Source organism: Salmo salar, chromosome ssa05, assembly GCF_905237065.1.
Source record: "Salmo salar chromosome ssa05, Ssal_v3.1, whole genome shotgun sequence".
NCBI lineage: Eukaryota > Metazoa > Chordata > Actinopteri > Salmoniformes > Salmonidae > Salmo > Salmo salar.
Window position 1 is genome coordinate 70131991 of NC_059446.1, and position 18642 is coordinate 70150632.

At 45.1% G+C, this 18642-nt stretch overlaps 1 protein-coding gene across 3 annotated transcripts in view; it reads right to left on the reverse strand.

The window, feature by feature from the left end:
* The window catches only part of erfl1 (Ets2 repressor factor like 1), a 59368-nt gene extending 52430 nt beyond the window's left edge, over window positions 1-6938 (reverse strand). For all 3 annotated transcript variants that reach the window (XM_014201607.2, XM_014201606.2, XM_045718697.1), the window contains exon 1: window positions 5978-6938. In XM_014201607.2, coding sequence (XP_014057082.2) covers window positions 5978-5997 — 20 coding nt within the window. In that variant the 5' untranslated portion in view covers window positions 5998-6938. The remainder of the gene's footprint in view (window positions 1-5977) is intronic.
* Between the last annotated feature and the right edge of the window lie 11704 nt (window positions 6939-18642).

Here is an 18642-nt window from a genome sequence, read left to right on the forward strand (position 1 = left end):
AGAGTAGTGGTGGAGGGGGAGGATGGATAACTGACCTACAGCATTACCATTGATTGAGGTAATTAATATAAGTAGAGCAGGGGAATTTTAGCTCACTTTTCACTGTATAGATTTGCTGTCTCCTTATATTTTGTATGTTTTATGTCTTTTCAATGCAAATCCAATGTATTTTGTCCCCCGTCAGATCATGACAGCTAATTTGGTATAAGAGAGATTTTGATAGGGGAGGTTTTAATTGTGGTACAACAAAGACGTGGCTTGATTGATTGATATACAACCTCACAGCAGTGTGGGTGTCAGACTGCTTTGGAGTGAGGGGTTTAGAATCTAGTTATTTAGTTGTTTAAGTCTATACTACTGTACATTTACTGTACAGTTCTATTTCTACATTTCTAGACTTTATTACATCAACAGTGGTATTGGCAGACGTTTCTACCTTGTTTCCAAAGGAGACGAGTGCATGAGAGAGAGAGAGCAAATAGATAGGCCTAATAGGTACAGACAGAGATTGGGAAAGAGAAAGAGAGAGGATGTAGGGAGAGAAGGAGGGAGAGAAGAGTGGGGGCAGACAGACACGGAAATCCTCAGACATTGACAGAGCCTTTGTCTGTGTGTGTGTGTGTGTGTGTGTGTGTGTGGGGGGGGGGGGAAGGTAGGGACAGGTAGGGAAAAGAAAGAAAGAGGGGGATAGATAGAGGGAGGTGACACAAGTAGGACAGACAGGAAGACAGAAAGAAGAAGGTGGGAAATGGAGAGAAAAGGGGGGGAAAGAGAGCAAGAAAGAGCTCCACTGCCTAGTCTTAATCTGAGCTGTTCTAATCAATAGCCCATTTCCCATTGTTGCCAGAGCCCTTCGATCGCTACACCAGGGAATTAACACACCCACTTTAATCTAGAGGGGGGAGACAGGTCTGGGGGAGCGGGGCAGAGGGTGGGGGGGGGGGTTAAGGGGGTGAGAAGGGAGCAGCTGTGGAGGCATTCTCAAATGAAATCAAATCTAATTGTTATCAGTGTCGGGTCTGACGTTATTACTACCACTGTTAGAATTATCCCCAGCATATAGCTCTTCTTTTCCCCATTAGTCTGTGTATTAGGGTGCAAACTGGACGAAAATAATCTGAATTAGGGTTTATTTGTTTCATTTTCCTGGTTTTAGATGGGGGGGGGTGGAAAGCCTACTCGTCCTTAGACTGACAAATACTAAGTAAGCTGTGTTATGTTTGGTATCCAAGATCATTTTACAAAATCAAATCAAAGTTTATTGGTCGCAATAATACCTAGCAATAAAAAAAACTATACACACATAATCCAGAAAATTAACAAATCCATGACTTGAATACAATATACTATATACTATACCCACATTCTGGCTTTTCTGTGGGATCCAGCATCAAAGAAGTCCCCCTACATCAGTCTGCTACTTGCCTTTACTATCCCTCTGCTACACCATCATGTTTCATTAGGGGTGGCAGGTAGCCTAGTTGTTAGAGCGTTGGGCCAGTAACCGAAAGGTTGCTAAATCGAATCCCCGAACTGCCAAGGTAAAAATCTGTCGTTCTGCCCCTGAACAAGGCAGTTAACCCACTGTTCCTAGGCCGTCATTGTAAATAAGAATGTGTTCTAAACTGACTTGCCTGGTTAAATAAAAATATGAGCTAGGGCGGTAGCTATGTTCAATTGAAGAACCTATATCAAATTGAACTGAATATAAAATAGTAGAGCAAACCTCAAATGACAGCCTTTTCACAATATAGCAATTTTAGTCAGAGCCACATACTGCATGCTGCATGCTGTACACAGGACTGATACTATATGGGGAATAGGGTGTTATTTTGAACACACTTTTAGTGTCTACAGCCCCAGGTGTGGCCTATGGGTCTTTGCACATCCAGCCTAAGGAAACATCCTTGGGGGTAAAAGGAAACACTGCATGATAACTCTCCTCTTCCCTCCCAGTCTCCCCCAAGGCTAGCGCCCAACTTTTCCTCCAATCCATTCTACTTCCTCCAGTCCCCTTTTGATGTCATTTCATAACAGAGTAATTTACTCGTTAGCGTTGGTCTTTAATTGTGGGTAATTAGGTGTGGTGGTGTGGTGGAGGGAGCGCTGCTCGGCCGACTAGGGGGAAATTAGCCTCAGTTCAGCTGTGAAATATGGGGTTAAGTGAGAGAAGGAGAGGGGGTAAGCGACTCCCAAACATGGGGCAGGCCAACTTGGGGGTAGGTAGGGTAGGTGAGACGGGAGGGTGGATAGAGAGGTGTGAATCAGAGAGACAATGTGGAAGAGATAGAAAAGTTTGAGTGAGGAGGAAGAAATAAAGATTTACTGAAGAGCAAGGGAAGGATAACAGTAACGCCGGAGGAAAAGGGAAGGATAACAGTAACGACGGAGGAAAAGGGAAGGATAACAGTAAGGACAGAGGAAAAGGGAAGGATAACAGTAACGACGGAGGAAAAGGGAAGGATAACAGTAAGGATGGAGGAAAAGGGAAGGATAACAGTAACGACGGAGGAAAAGGGAAGGATAACAGTAACGACGGAGGAAAAGGGAAGGATAACAGTAAGGATGGAGGAAAAGGGAAGGATAACAGTAAGGACAGAGGAAAAGGGAAGGATAACAGTAACGACGGAGGAAAAGGGAAGGATAACAGTAAGGATGGAGGAAAAGGGAAGGATAACAGTAACGACGGAGGAAAAGGGAAGGATAACAGTAACGACGGAGGAAAAGGGAAGGATAACAGTAACGACGGAGGAAAAGGGAAGGATAACAGTAACGACGGAGGAAAAGGGAAGGATAACAGTAACGACGGAGGAAAAGGGAAGGATAACAGTAAGGACGGAGGAAAAGGGAAGGATAACAGTAACGACGGAGGAAAAGGGAAGGATAACAGTAACGACGGAGGAAAAGGGAAGGATAACAGTAACGACGGAGGAAAAGGGAAGGATAACAGTAACGACGGAGGAAAAGGGAAGGATAACAGTAAGGACAGAGGAAAAGGAAAGGATAACAGTAAGGACGGAGGAAAAGGAAAGGATAACAGTAAGGACAGAGGAAGAGGGAAGGATAACAGTAAGGACAGAGGAAAAGGAAAGGATAACAGTAAGGACAGAGGAAAAGGAAAGGATAACAGTAAGAATGAAGGCAATTCACAGGCACTGATAAGAGGGAACATAAAGCAAGACTGTATAAAGCAGGAACAATGTTTTTCTGTCTATTTTACTATCAGTTGGTTGAATGAATAAACAGATAACACATCTAGTATCATGATCTCTTTATGGAGTGCAGTCATCTAATAAGATTACCTATAGACAAACATCCATGCAACAGTCCTCTGCCGTGTCTCAGCCAAACTCTGAAGCGGATCTAGCTGACATGGAGTGGATTACTGACTTTATGAACTGGGAGTGACCCTTGATTAAATGTAGTACCCAGCTGAATAAAGCCCCCGTGCCCTTCACATCCGTTAATGCGTTTACGTAAGCCCGCCTAACGGCTATAAACGTCGGAAAAGCCATAAAGCAGATGAGGAATGATTGGAGCCATTGACTGTACCGTCATCGTCTCAGTGCTGGAGGACTGACTCTGGACCTGCCTTTATGACTGTTTTATCACTCATGGAACCATTCAACCTGACAATAATCAACCTGTTAAAGTCAACATAAATATCACCTCAGTCGACCAACGTACAAGACAAATAACTGAACGGCTGTGTTTCTGAGAGGTGTGGATGTTCATGTAGCTGACCTAATCAATGGATGAGGCTCAAAGCCACTGATCAACCAGCCAGGCTGTTCAAGATTGACATCGAAATTGGACGTCTTGCGAACGTTGGGAAATGCCTTCAAAACCGGCCACTAGGGGCAACAGTGAGCGCTATTATCATCAAGTAGGCTTGGGTTTTGATGGGGTGTTGTGGACAGGGTGCTGGCATGTATGCAATCCCATGACTCTGGATCAGAAGGTTGTGTGTTCAATCCCAGTCGTGGACACTGTTTTTTCTTTTTGGTTTTAATCCTATCCCTAACCATAACCCTTACCTTAACCATTCAGAATGAGTGACTAAACTTCATGTTTTAACCCTATCCCAAACCATAACCCTTACCTTAACCATTCAGAATGAGTGACTAAACTTCATGTTTTAACCCTATCCCTAACCATAACCCTTACCTTAACCATTCAGAATGAGTGACTAAACTTCATGTTTTAACCCTATCCCTAACCATAACCCTTACCTTAACCATTCAGAATGAGTGACTAAACTTCATGTTTTAACCCTATCCCTAACCATAACCCTTACCTTAACCATTCAGAATGAGTGACTAAACTTCATGTTTTAACCCTATCCCTAACCATAACCCTTACCTTAACCATTCAGAATGAGTGACTAAACTTCATGTTTTAACCCTATCCCAAACCTTAACCCTTACCTTAACCATTCAGAATGAGTGACTAAACTTGACCTTTAACTTCGACATTTGACCTTCGGGAAAATGGAACAACACAGAGCAGCAGGAGCAACAAAATGTGACTTTTGGAGAACATGGATGAACATCTAATTCTGCAGTGAGACTGAGACCTTGTTGCTTTTCCAGCCAGGCATCCTGAATAACAAAAATATACCTGTGATTGATACCACTGATATCATTGGAAAAAAATCCTATGCTAGCTTGGCTGTTAACTCTGGCCCAGCCGGTGTCTCATGCATAATGCTTTACTCTGACTGGTCACACTGTGGGCCATCTAGATACAGCACTGACACTGCTACAGAGATACACCTCACAGGGGCTTGACACTCTACAGGTAACTTCCCCCCTCAAATATACACCATTTAAACCTACTTACATTATAAGTGCTACAAGCATTAACGAAGGCCAGCCACACACTGTATGAGTTTGAGGCTTTCCTTGCACACACACACACACACACACACACACACACACACACACACACACACACACACACACACACACACACATTCTGTACCTACAACTTCTCAAGCGAATCCCCCATTTGTTTACCCATGTACTAAAGCTCCCTTGCCTCCTCACTTCCTCTCCTTCCACACTGTCTCGCCACTTAGATACACGGCTAACATCTCACCTTTCCGCTCTTTAAAGTGAAGATATACACTGAGTGTACTAAACATTGAGGACACCTTCCTTATATTGAGTTGCACCCCCCCCCCTCCCTTTTATCCTCAGAACAGCCTCAATTCGTCTGGGCATGGACTCTACAAGGTGTCGAAAGCGTTCCACAGGGATGCTAGCCCATATTGACTTTAATGCTTCCCAAAGTTGGCTGGATGTCATTTGGGTGATGGACCATTCTTGATACACATGGGAAACTGTTGAGCATGAAAAACCCAGCAGAATTGCATTTCTTGACACAAACCTGTGTGCCTGGCACCTACCACCATACCCTGTTCAAAGGCACTTACATATTTTGTCTTGCCCACTCACCCTCTGAATGGCACACATACACAATCCATGTCTCACTTGTCTCAAAGCTTAAAAATCCTTCTTTAACCTGTCTCCTCCCCTTAATCTGCAGAGATTGAAGTGGATTTAACAAGTGACATCAATATGGGATCATAGCTTTCACCTGGATTCCACTGGTCAGTCTGTCATTGAAAGAGCTGGTGTCCTTAATGTTGTGTACACTCATTGTAGGCCTACATTACAAATGCAACGCAACACGTTCTCATCACAGAAGCATCTCAATTTCTAGTCAAAGAAGCATCGCAATACTGCTTAATAGCAAAGGAACCCGCGTAGATCTATTTGGAGACGCATTGAGCGCAGTACAATACACTCCCGTGCGCATTCTGTAGATCAATCAATTTCTGAAGGAGCCACGTGTTTTTCCCCTCAATCTCTTGAGCTTTCTGTTTCCAGAGCACTCCGACGTCTTCTTTTAGTATTCCTCTCACTTAGTCTAACGTGTCTATCCAGAGGCAATGGGAAGAGAGCATGCTTACCTTCTCCGATGCGCTCTCATCGACTTGGCAGTAGGTCCCACTTGAGTTTCCGGGGCCCGGTCGACGTAACTGACATAGACAGAGCTTTCTGACGACTGGGAATCAACTCATGAACACGTTTCACTGCCCATCCTCCACATGTGCATAATAGTAGGCTAAAGCAACTCAAAGAAAGTTAAATAGGCGAATAAATAGGGTAGGCTACAGCCTATTGAAAAGTTATTGATAAACAGAAAATAGTCTGAATATTGAGTTTTAGGTTAAAGAAAAACGGACATAGTATGAGTAGTCTAAAGTGTAGACAACCAGGCGGGTAAAGAAAACAAACAAAACTCTGTTGAAATGTCCTGCGTAAAAACAAATAGGCTAGTTTGCTAAAGAAAAGAGGACAAATGCACAAAAAAAGTTGTTCGCTCTAAACGTTTCCTATGTCACTTCCAACTGCGTCCGCGGTGCGTAAGAGATGGGACAGGAAGAAGAAGCTGCGAACCAGATGGAGACATCACGAGAAACAATGCTATATGAGAGGGCGAGGCAGGTTGACAGTGCTTGCTAGGGGGAGAGCAAGCGAGCATGACAGAGAGGTCCAGGACGCGGGGAAAGAGCAGAGCAGAGAGGGGGTGGAGAGAAAGAGATTGAGAAGCTCATATGGGTCTAGCCCTCTACACTCAAGCTGGCTGCACTTGAGTCTCTATCTACTCTGTAAAATGTGTTCTGCGCGTGTTCCTGTGTGTTCACGAGACAGAAAATTGACCAGCCGACTGAAAGCAAAGAGGGAGACCGCCAATGAAAATGAAAATATATGTAGACGGTGGCCAGATAGAGGATCGATCAGGTTATAATTTTGCCCAAAGTCGGGGAAAATAAAGTTCATGGAGGAATGAAATTTGAAAACAGATGGCGAATCTCGTCGCCTTAAATAAGATTCGATCTCTTGGAATGGAGTGTAGATAATATTTGGTTGGACGTTTGATGAAAATGACAGATTTTTCATTTTGGACAGGTGGGGGTAGAGAGGGGTGATGGAGTAACAGGGGAAGGGGAGGGGGTCCAGGGGCGGGTGACAGTGAGAGTGAGATTACGTGCAGGTGATAGAGGGGGGATCCGATCTGTCTAGGGACAGAAACTAAACTTGGGAGAAGAAAACGGTGTATTTCTTCCCTTAGAGCTTATCCCATCCTCATCCCTCTATTTCTACCCCCACAGCGCGGTAACTGCCCCTCGCTTCTAACCCCGCACACCCCCGGCGTTCCACAAAGGGGGGGGGGGGGGGAGGAAAGGAGAGAAAACAAGAATACCAAATAAATGAGAAATTTTCGTACAGGCCCCGCTTCCGTGCGTTTCATGCTAGCAATAACAATTAAATATCGACCGCTTTCCCGGCCGGAGAGAACCTGAGATACCCAGAGACTGCCAAGTACCGAGACCCCCGCGCGCACCCCCTCCCCTCCATTTCTCCATCTTGCTCATATGCACTCACTCTCCTCCTTTTCTAGTCATCCCTCTCTCCTTATAATCCAACTCCAACTCAATCTCTTCTAATTTTGTGTATCTCATTTGTCTTGATGCTTTCCATCCCTCCTCCCACCATTTGTCATCAGCTGCAGCACTCTTACCATCGTTTTTTTGTGGTAGCCCTTGGCCCAAACTCTGCTTTTCTCTCAACACGCAACACAACAAAATATGCCTGTGACTTAATTCAAATCATATATAATGAACTGAGATTCATAAAGGTTGCCACCAGAATAGTGGTTATATTTAGGCATATGAATAGTAGAAGATAGGGGACCATCTTCAGCATCTCCCTCTCTAAGTAGGCCTAAACCGCTTGTAGTATGTCTACATTTTGATCTGAGTCATTTAGCAGGTGCTCTTATCCAGAGCATACATACATTTTCAAATTTGTTTTTACTGGTCCCCGTGGGAATCAAACCCACAACCTTGGTGTTGCAAGTGCCAAGCTTTATCAATTTAGCCACACGGGACTATATTTACAATATAGTCCCCTTTTAGAAAGGGATATATGGGTCTATTGGCCCATTTCATCAAACTTAAACATTGTCTTCATTTGGACAACATTTATGGTTTCACACTGTAGCCTACTACAGTATGCCTATTATGTTATATATACAGGAAGGGAAACAGGTATATCTAGGGCCTAAAGGGCCAGTGCAGGGACCAGTAAAAGCGGCAAAAAAACAGGTAGACTCCATTCCCTTCCAACAGCGTTCTTTAGTTGATTGACGTGTCCCCTAGATTCATGGAACTCGTGACAAGAATGTGAGAGCGGTGGCATTATGTTGGACTGAATTCTTGAGCGCGAGCAATACCAACTTTCCAAACGAATTGCACAGCTATCAAAAGTTTCTCCATCATTGTCGTTGTGTCTTTTCCTGCTCTTTATATTTTTTTCCGCCTCAGAACTTCTTTCTCTTCGCACCCAAGTCATTCGATTTCTATTTATTTCACCCACCCCACCACCCCAACCTCCCCTCTCAGCACTCCACCTTCGCTCTCTCCTCATCCGATCTAGCCGTTTTCACACCTCTCCGCATCTTCGTCCCCAATTAAAATCCACCCCTCCCCATTGTCGCCCTATTTCTCTCTTTTGCCATCCCACTGGCTTCCCTCCGTTCTTCCCTCCACCTCGTTATCTCACCGTTAGGATTTAATTTGTTAATGCATTAATTATCTACGTCCCAATACCTCTCCCTAGCCCTCTCACCCCTCAGGCCTCCAGGCTAGCCGTGTAGCTGTGTTCGTGCACACAAAAAAAATCCCCGTTCTTTTCCCTTTATTTTTCCCTTTTACCCCATGCCTCTTTTTCACTCTATTTCTCGGTCTTCCACTCTTTGCCCCCTACCTATTTCCCCCCAGTCATCTCTTCCCGTCTATCGTTCTTCTGCCTTCAGCCCCCCCCCCCCCCCCTTACACTCTCCCCTTTTCTCTCAGAGCCGAGCAGTCGCCTGCGCCGGCTAGTCTCTCTCCCCGGCGTTGGAATTATGAAAAATGCGCCCATCGACAGAGCGCCTCAGCTTCGATTAGCCGAGATGGGACATGACAGGCCGCGATCAATACTTATACCGTCCTATAACGTGTCAACTAATGAATCAATCTCGGCTAAATTTTCCATTTTTCAAAAGCCGACGCGAGAGACTGGAATATCCTCTTTTGTAAAGATATTATTATCGATTTCGTCGGCAATTTGACATCGGGGGTAGTTAATTCCACTCTAGAATAAAATTGAAAACACTTGAGATTGAAGTGAGAGAGGGAGGGAGCGAGGGAGGCAAGGGCAGGCAGGCAGAAGGGGGGAGACGGTTGTTGACTTGATAAAAGAGGATGGGAAGATGGAAGGAAGGGGAAAACGTGTAGGAAGAAGAGATACCACTATAGTCCTATAGAGAAAATCTATCTTCAAAAAGAAAAATTCAAAAATAAAATACATCGTTTGAGAGGGACAGTAATAAATAAATATGGTTGGTAAATGAATGGTGGTCAGTGAATGTTTGAGCAGTATACTGCCCTACCAAGCAAAAAAGCACTATACTGCCCTACCAAGCAAAAAAGCAGTATACTGCCCTACCAAGCAAAAAAGCAGTATACTGCCCTACCAAGCAAAAAAGCAGTATACTGCCCTACCAAGCAAAAAGGCAGAAACTGCTCATGGCGTGGAACTGAGAAAAATGGCTTTTATTTACCTTAGTTTCACAGTGACTTTATGCAGTTACTGCTAACATGACCCCCATTTTCTCCAAAACACAATACAGTAGAGGCAGAATACTTGTCCACATGATTAAGCATCTGTTTAATGTAACAAAAATGACATTAACTCATTTTCGACCAAATGTGCAGTATACTGCCTTGTTTGCTTGGTAGGGCAGTATAGGCCTATAGGGATGATGTATTTAGCCCACTGTCATGTTAGCATATGCTATAAAGTATGTGATTGTGTCAGGCAGTGGGGTTGGTACATGTGGGAGTTGCTGACTAGTTTCATTAGAAAGTTACCCTGATATTCAAGGCAGATTGTCCTATAAGGTACATGTATGTATGTAAAACACAGGGTATTGGTGTGGTTTCCTGAGCATGAAGTGATGTAGCTATTTGTAGAATCAATGAAAGTGCCATAGTGTACACAGTGTGTGTGGGCATAAATGTTTTTGTCTATGTGTATACATGTGTACGTTTGTGTGTGTGTGTGTGAGGTTGTGTGTCTGAGTGTGTATCTGTGTCTGTGTGTATGTGAGGTTGTGTGTTCGAGTGTGTATGTGAGGTTGTGTGTGAGTGAATATGTATCAGTGTGTACAGTGTGTGAGGTTGTGTGTGAGTGAATATGTATCAGTGTGTGAGGTTGTGTGTGAGTGTATATGTATCAGTGTGTGAGGTTGTATATGTATCAGTGTGGGAGGTTGTGTGTGAGTGAATATGTATCAGTGTGTGAGGTTGTGTGTGAGGTTGTATATGTATCAGTGTGTACACTATGTGAGGTTGTGTGTGAGTGAATATGTATCAGTGTGTACAGTGTGTGAGGTTGTGTGTGAGTGTATATGTATCAGTGTGTGAGGTTGTGTGTGAGGTTGTGTGTGAGGTTGTATATGTATCAGTGTGTACAGTATGTGAGGTTGTATATGTATCAGTGTGTACAGTGTGTGAGGTTGTGTGTGAGGGTGTATATGTATCAGTGTGTACAGTGTGTGAGGTTGTGTGTGAGGGTATATGTATCAGTGTGTACAGTGTGTGCGGTTGTGTGTGAGGGTATATGTATCAGTGTGTACAGTGTGTGAGGTTGTGTGTGAGGGTATATGTGTACAGTGTGTGAGGGTGTGTGTAGTAGAGAGAGGGAGTCAGCATGCGTGTCAGAGTGAAATATAGACGGAGGAGGCCAGCGTGTGTGAGGGTCAGCGAGGTGCAGTGTAACTGTCCACAATCACAGCCTTATTTACCTGTCAAAAACACTATCATCCCACACAGCCCAGCCAAGCAATTTCTGCTGTCTCTCCCTCCCTCCTCTTTCTCTCTTTCTCTGCCTCCAATTACAATCTAGAGGGCCATTTCTCTCCAGGACAAAAACATTGCCATAAACCCTCCCTCTCTCTCTCCTGCTCTCCTTTTCTCTATCCCTCTCTCTCTCCTGCTCTCTTTTTCTCTATCCTTCTCTCTTTCCTGTGCTCTCTCCCTCACTCTTTTCTCAGCTGAGAGTTGCAGAGTGGAAATGAACAAGCTGTAAACACACACCACTTATCGGAGTGTGTGCTATTGTGTGTTTGTGGGGGTAGCGTTGGCTATAGGAATAGGTGGAGGGTTAGGGTATAGGGAGCCATACACACACACAGACAGACAGACATACAGAGACAGACAGACCACAGGTACACAGACTGACTTTAATATGATTGACAGTTGTGAAGAGCTTGGCCTTCTTTAGGGAAACCAACATCTTGACCAGGACCCAGTCTACTCTGTAGGTTAACATCTTGACCAGGACCCAGTCTACTCTGTAGGTTAACATCTTGACCAGGACCCAGTCTACTCTGTAGGTTAACATCTTGACCAGGACCCAGTCTACTCCGTAGGTTAACATCTTGACCAGGACCCAGTCTACTCTGTAGGTTAACATCTTGACCAGGACCCAGTCTACTCTGTAGGTTAACATCTTGACCAGGACCCAGTCTACTCCGTAGGTTAACATCTTGACCAGGACCCAGTCTACTCCGTAGGTTAACATCTTGACCAGGACCCAGTCTACTCTGTAGGTTAACATCTTGACCAGGACCCAGTCTACTCTGTAGGTTAACATCTTGACCAGGACCCAGTCTGCTCTGTAGGTTAACATCTTGACCAGGACCCAGTCTACTCTGTAGGTTAACATCTTGACCAGGACCCAGTCTGCTCTGTAGGTTAACATCTTGACCAGGACCCAGTCTACTCTGTAGGTTACCAGGGTTCTGATCATAGAATGCAGTCAATTTGTAAGTGAATTAAAATTCCATGTATTCATTAAAACATTTTTTTTTTATTCACTTTCTGATTTGAAAACTGAATTGACCCCCACCCTGATACATCGACCCTTCGGGATTGTCGTTTCAAGGAATCACTGAAGAAGTTTATTTTCGTTTTCTGCAGATTCATGACTTATTATTTACTAAACTAAATCTAACAGTTTGAAATAAAGTATGGTGGAAGCAGTCTATCAGGCTTCTTAATAGGTACTTCCTGTGTGGGCCTTCCTGTAGCAGGATTGCATATTCAGATTCAGCACCTTGGACAGCTGTGAGGCCGAATTATATTCACGTCGGTAGCCATGAAGTGCTTTGAAAGGCTGGTCATGGCTCACATCAACACCTTCATCCCGGAAACCCTAGACCCATTCCAATTCGCATACTGCCCCAACAGATCCACAGATGACGCAATCTCAATCGCACTTCACACTGCCCTTTCCCACCTGGACAAAAGGAACACCTATGTGAGAATGCTGTTCATTGACTACAGCTCAGCGTTCAACACCATAGTGCCTACAAAGCTCATCACTAAGCTAAGGACCCTGGGACTAAACACCTCCCTCTGCAACTGGATCCTGGACTTCCTGACGGGTCGCCCCCAGGTGGTAAGGGTAGGCAACAACACATTTGCCACGCTGATCCTCAACACGGGGGCCCATCAGAAGTGCGTGCGTAGTCCCCTCCTGTACTCCCTGTTCACCCACGACTGCATGGCCAAGCACGACTCCAACACCATCATTAGGTTTGCTGACAACACAACAACGATGAGACAGCCTATAGGGAGGAGGTCAGAGACTTGGCAGTGTGGTGCCAGGACAACAACCTCTCCCTCAACGTGAGCAAGACAAAGGAGATGATGGTGGACTACAGGAGAAGGATGGCCGAACACGCCCCTATTCACATCAACAGGGCTGTAGTGGAACGGGTCGAGAGTTTCGAGTTCCTTGGTGTCCACATCAACAACAAACTATCATGGTCCAAACACACCAAGACAGTCGTGATGAGGGCACGACAAAACCTTTTCCCCTCAGAAGACTGAAAAGATTTAGCATGGGTCCCCAGATCCTCAAAAAGTTCTACAGCTGCACCATCGAGAGCATCCTGACCGGTTGCATCACCGGTATGGCAACTTCTCGGCATCCGACCATAAGGCGCTATAGAGGGTAGTGCGTACGGCCTAGTACATCACTTGGGCCAAGCTTCCTGCCATCCAGGACCTATATAATAGGACCTGTCAGAGGAAAGCCCCAAAAACTGTCAGACCCCAGTCACCCAAGTTATAGACTGTTCTCTCTGTTACCGCACGGCAAGCGGTACCGGAGTGCCATGTCTAGGTCCCATAGGCTCCTTAACAGCTTCTACCCCCAAGTTATAAGACTGTAGAACAATTAATCAAATGGACACCCAGACTACTTACATTGACCCCCCCCCCCCCTCCCCTTGTTTGTACACTGCTGCTACTCACTGTTTATTATCTATGCATAGTCATTTCACCCCTACCTACATGAACAAATGACCTCGACTAACCTGTACCCCGGCACATTGACTCGGTACCGGTACCCCCTGTATATAGCCTCGTTATTGTTATTTTATTGTGTTGCTTTATCATTTATTTTGTAAATATTTTCTAAACTCTACATCTTGGTTAAGGGCTTGTAAGTAAGAATTTCACGTTAAGGTCGACACCTGTTGTATTCGGCGCATGTGACAAATAACATTTGATTTGATGTTCAGGATTCCCCTAGTGGCCATTGATGTTGCTGCAGCTTCACCAGACACAGCTTCTCTCCACTGTTATTTAGTTCTGAACGGCAGATTGCAAGGATTCTGATCACGTTGCCCGTGGTGTTGAATATGCATCTCTGCTATCTGCGCTATTTGCTTGTTTGTTTACATTATTATTCATGTGAAACCACAGGGATAACCTAAAAAAAGGTCTGGACAAAGAGTCATATTTTCAACATGGATGTGAGGGTGCAACCCTATAATTTGAACCCTGCTAGCTAGAGACTTTATGATAGCTTGAGTACTGTATGATGCCAGCTCCAGCCTCTCTGACTGACTGACAGACAGTGAGAGATGGGGCTGCCCGCTGCAATGCCAGACTGAAAAGCGGGAGAGTTTTGGCTGATACATGGATGGCCTTTTATTTCCCCTTCTGAGATTGACACTGGTGAATGACACACACACACACACACACACACACACACACACACACACACACACACACACACACACACACACACACACACACACACAGAGAGAGAGAGAGCAAGGGAGACTGATAGCATTCCCCTGCCTGTTGTAGTGACTGGCTCTGTGAAGGAGTGTTTGACAAACCCATTAAGGAGACGACAGTGTAATACCTTGGTATGTGTGTCTGTAGTGACTGGCACAGGAAGACTTATAGTCGTTGAGATGACTGACGCACCATGTCTGACTGACATGTTACTGAGACTGTCTGTGCTGAAAAGAGACACTGAGACACTGACACCAAGAGAGAAAGCCCTCAGACACATAGAGATACAGAGACAAGAGGACACACAGTGACGCCATGTGGGTGTGGGATGGTTACTGACACAAGACAGAGATATGGGGACAGTAAGGGGAGCAGTGGCCATTTTAGCATGTACATCTTGGTGGAGCAAAACAAAGAAGTGGGATGTATGCCAGCAAAGCCACAACACAACACTAAAAAATACATTAATTGCACTTTACCACTGCTACACCTGGCTATCAGTGGAGCCTTGTCTGGCAGCAAAACAGTTCATTCAGCATAATTTACTGCCTTTTAAAAGACATAGCTGATATGGCTGACTTGCTTAAACAAATGTGGTTTCTACTGACAATTGAGATGTACAAACTATGGCATAAAGGAACAAGTGGTAAGAGGCAATCCGTAATTTAGATTAAGACATTAATGAACGAGCTAGGATGGACGTAGTCAATATAATTATTTGTTCAGCACTTTTGAAATGTACAGCGACAGAATTCAGAACATGGGCCACTCTACAGTGTTCTCCCCGTACACCAAGTCAGAATCGTAGGATAAATAAAGGGGGAATATAAGCAGACAATGAAAGCTCTTACAATATTCAACGATTACATTTCTCAAAAACAGGTTATAGATTACATGTGCACCACCAAGTCAGAACAGTAGGCAAAAATAGACAATTATTAGGGTGAGGTCCATGGGCTACTAACAGCTTACTACACAACATACACTTAGTATTACTTTCTTAGCAACAGTATACATATCTCCCTGGTATATTGCATCATTTATGCAGCAGCATACAATACATTTTTGGACTCACCTTGTTGTGCTGTGCTCACTTGAACAGGAAGGTGGCACAGTGGTCCTTTGTGGATTTATGGTGCTTTCAAGACAACTGGGAACTCAGGAAAAAAAGGCTGAATCATGATTCGTGATGACGTCAGTGATCTTCAGATCGTAGCTCTAGAAAGAGGCCTGAGTTCCCGATTTACAGTTGGATGAAAGTTCAAAACATATTTTCCCAGTCGTAGCTCATTTTCCCCGAGTTCCCAGTTGTCTTGAACTCACTAATTCAGATTTTGTAGTTCCGAGTTAACAGTTATTTTGAGCGTGGCACAAATCATGCTTCATTGACAGCATGGCCAATGTTGAATGTTGATAATTTTAAACTAGGATAAGAGACCCTTAATCTTAGACTTGGGACCCCACAGCCACGCCACTGAATAGCATGCTAACGATTGCTTTGCAACGCTTGCAGTTAGCCACTGATTCCTTCCAGACCACTCATTGTTGAAATTGTGATTTCCAACTTGTTGTGTAATGTTTATGTCCAATGGCCGATGAGCACTGATAATTCTTTTTTTATTTATATATGTTTACTTTTACCCCTTTTTCGTAATATCCAATTGGTAGTTACAGTCTTGTCTCATCGCTGCAACTCCTGTACGGACTCGGGAGAGGCGAAGGTCGAGAGCCGTGCGTCCCCAAAACACAACCCAGCCAAGCTGCACTGCTTCTTGACACAACGCCCACTTAACCTGGAAGCCAGCCTCACCAATGTGTCGGAGGAAACACCGTACACCTGGGGACCGTGTCAGCGTGCATTGCGCCCGGCCCGCCACAGGAATCGCTAGAGCGCGATGGGACAAGAACATCCCTGCCGGCCAAACCCTCCCCTAACCCGGACGACGCTGAACCAATTGTGCACCGCCCCATGGGTCTCCCGGTCATGGCCAGCGGCGACAGAGCCTGGACCTCTAGTGGCACACCTAGCACTGCAATGCAGTGCCTTAGACCACTGTGCTATCCGGGAGACGCACCAATACATTTTATCTATAATTTCTCTTCATTATTTCTCTTCATATGACAAGGATTAAAAAGGGTTTGCCAGTAGATTCTCGACTTGACTCATGATGATGACTGCTAGCTAAGATTTTGAAAGTAGTCCAATCAAAGCTACTGTTGATATGTGATTTCATGTGATTTTATCTGTGGCCAATGACCTTGAGCCTTCTTGGATGGGCACTTCTAATGTAACTCTATGGCAACACTCAAGGGGTTCAAATTTTCTAGCTCTACCCTTAGACTTGGCGGTGACGTAGTGTCCCCATGAGTGACAGAACACTGAGCCAATCACAGTGCAACTCTCCGTATTTTCTGCTGGCTTGCCCCAACACCACAGAAAGCACTGAGCTAGGCTGAAACACCTGCATTTTGGAGCTGCCTTACTCAAGAAAACAAAAGAGACCATGTTTGTATGCGGCTTTATTAACTCAATCATATATATTTTTTTTACATTGTTTGCACACTGATATGTGACACGTGTTAATGCCAAAATAACATGCAAAACAGGCAAGCCTTTTTTTGGCTCTGCCCCACCTTCCCTGAATGACAGGTCATGCACTGAAGGGGAGACACAGATATAGAAATATACAGCAAATACCAGAGGACAGCCACTGGTGTGTCCACATTTACAGAAGGGTGTGACTAAATCTTGGTGTCAGACTTGTTACACAGTGTTGTTGGGGTCAAATGTCTGTGATAGACGGGTCCAATAAAAAGAAAGGGGAAAGTGAGGTAGAACAGAGAAATAGTAGAGACAAAGGCAGACAGTGGTAGAAAGAGAGAGAGCAGGGAGAGTGAGATACAGAGGAGAGAGACAGAGACAAAGTGTGAGACCATGAGAAAAGAGTGATGGTGAATTGAGGGTGTGTGTGTGGATTAGTGTGTGCAGCGGGGCCGGGGCCGGCAGCAGGCAGCTGAGCAGAACCAGCCAGCCCTCACAAACCAATCAGGCCTTCATTAGGCCGGGCGGGAGGGATCGATGGGCAGCCTGCATCAATTAAACAGGACCCACACCACACACACCTAGGTTACACAACGCTTAACACACCCACACCACACACACCTAGGTTACACAACGCTTAACACACCCACACCACACACACCTAGGTTACACAACGCTTACCACACCCACACCACACACACCTAGGTTACACAACGCTTAACACACCCACACCACACACACCTAGGTTACACAACGCTTACCACACCCACACCACACACACCTAGGTTACACAACGCTTAACACACCCACACCACACACACCTAGGTTACACAACGCTTACTACACCCACACCACACACACCTAGGTTACACAACGCTTACTACACCCACACCACACACACCTAGGTTACACAACGCTTACCACACCTAGGTTACACTACGCTTAACACACCCACACCTAGGTTACACAACGCTTAACACACCCACACACCACACACACCTAGGTTACACAACGCTTACCGCACCCACACCACACACACCTAGGTTACACAACGCTTAACACACCCACACCACACACACCTAGGTTACACAACGCTTACCACACCCACACCACACACACCTAGGTTACACAACGCTTACCACACCCACACCACACACACCTAGGTTACACAACGCTTACCACACACACCTAGGTTACACAACGCTTACTACACCCACACCACACACACCTAGGTTACACAACGCTTAACACACCCACACCACACACACCTAGGTTACACAACGCTTTCCACACCTAGGTTACACAACGCTTAACACACCCACACCACACACACCTAGGTTACACAACGCTTTCCACACCTAGGTTACACTATGCTTACCACACCACACACACCTAGGTTACACAACGCTTACCACACCCACACACCTAGGTTACACAACGCTTACTACACCCACACCACACACACCTAGGTTACACAACGCTTACTACACCCACACCACACACACCTAGGTTACACAACGCTTAACACACCCACACCACACACACCTAGGTTACACAACGCTTACCACACCACACACACCTAGGTTACACAACGCTTACCACACCCACACACCTATGTTACACAACGCTTAACACACCCACACTACACAACTCGAGACACATGCCTTCCCTACACAATGCTATACACAACTACGCTACACTACACACACCTTCAGGCTATACACACACGCACCTTCACTATACGATGCTACACAAACTACACAATAGTATAGACACACCACACATGCTACACACATCTACACTACAAAACATTACACACTATAAATAATGATATATGCCTAATGTATGCTCACAGGCCACAAGCATCTACACTACACACTAATAT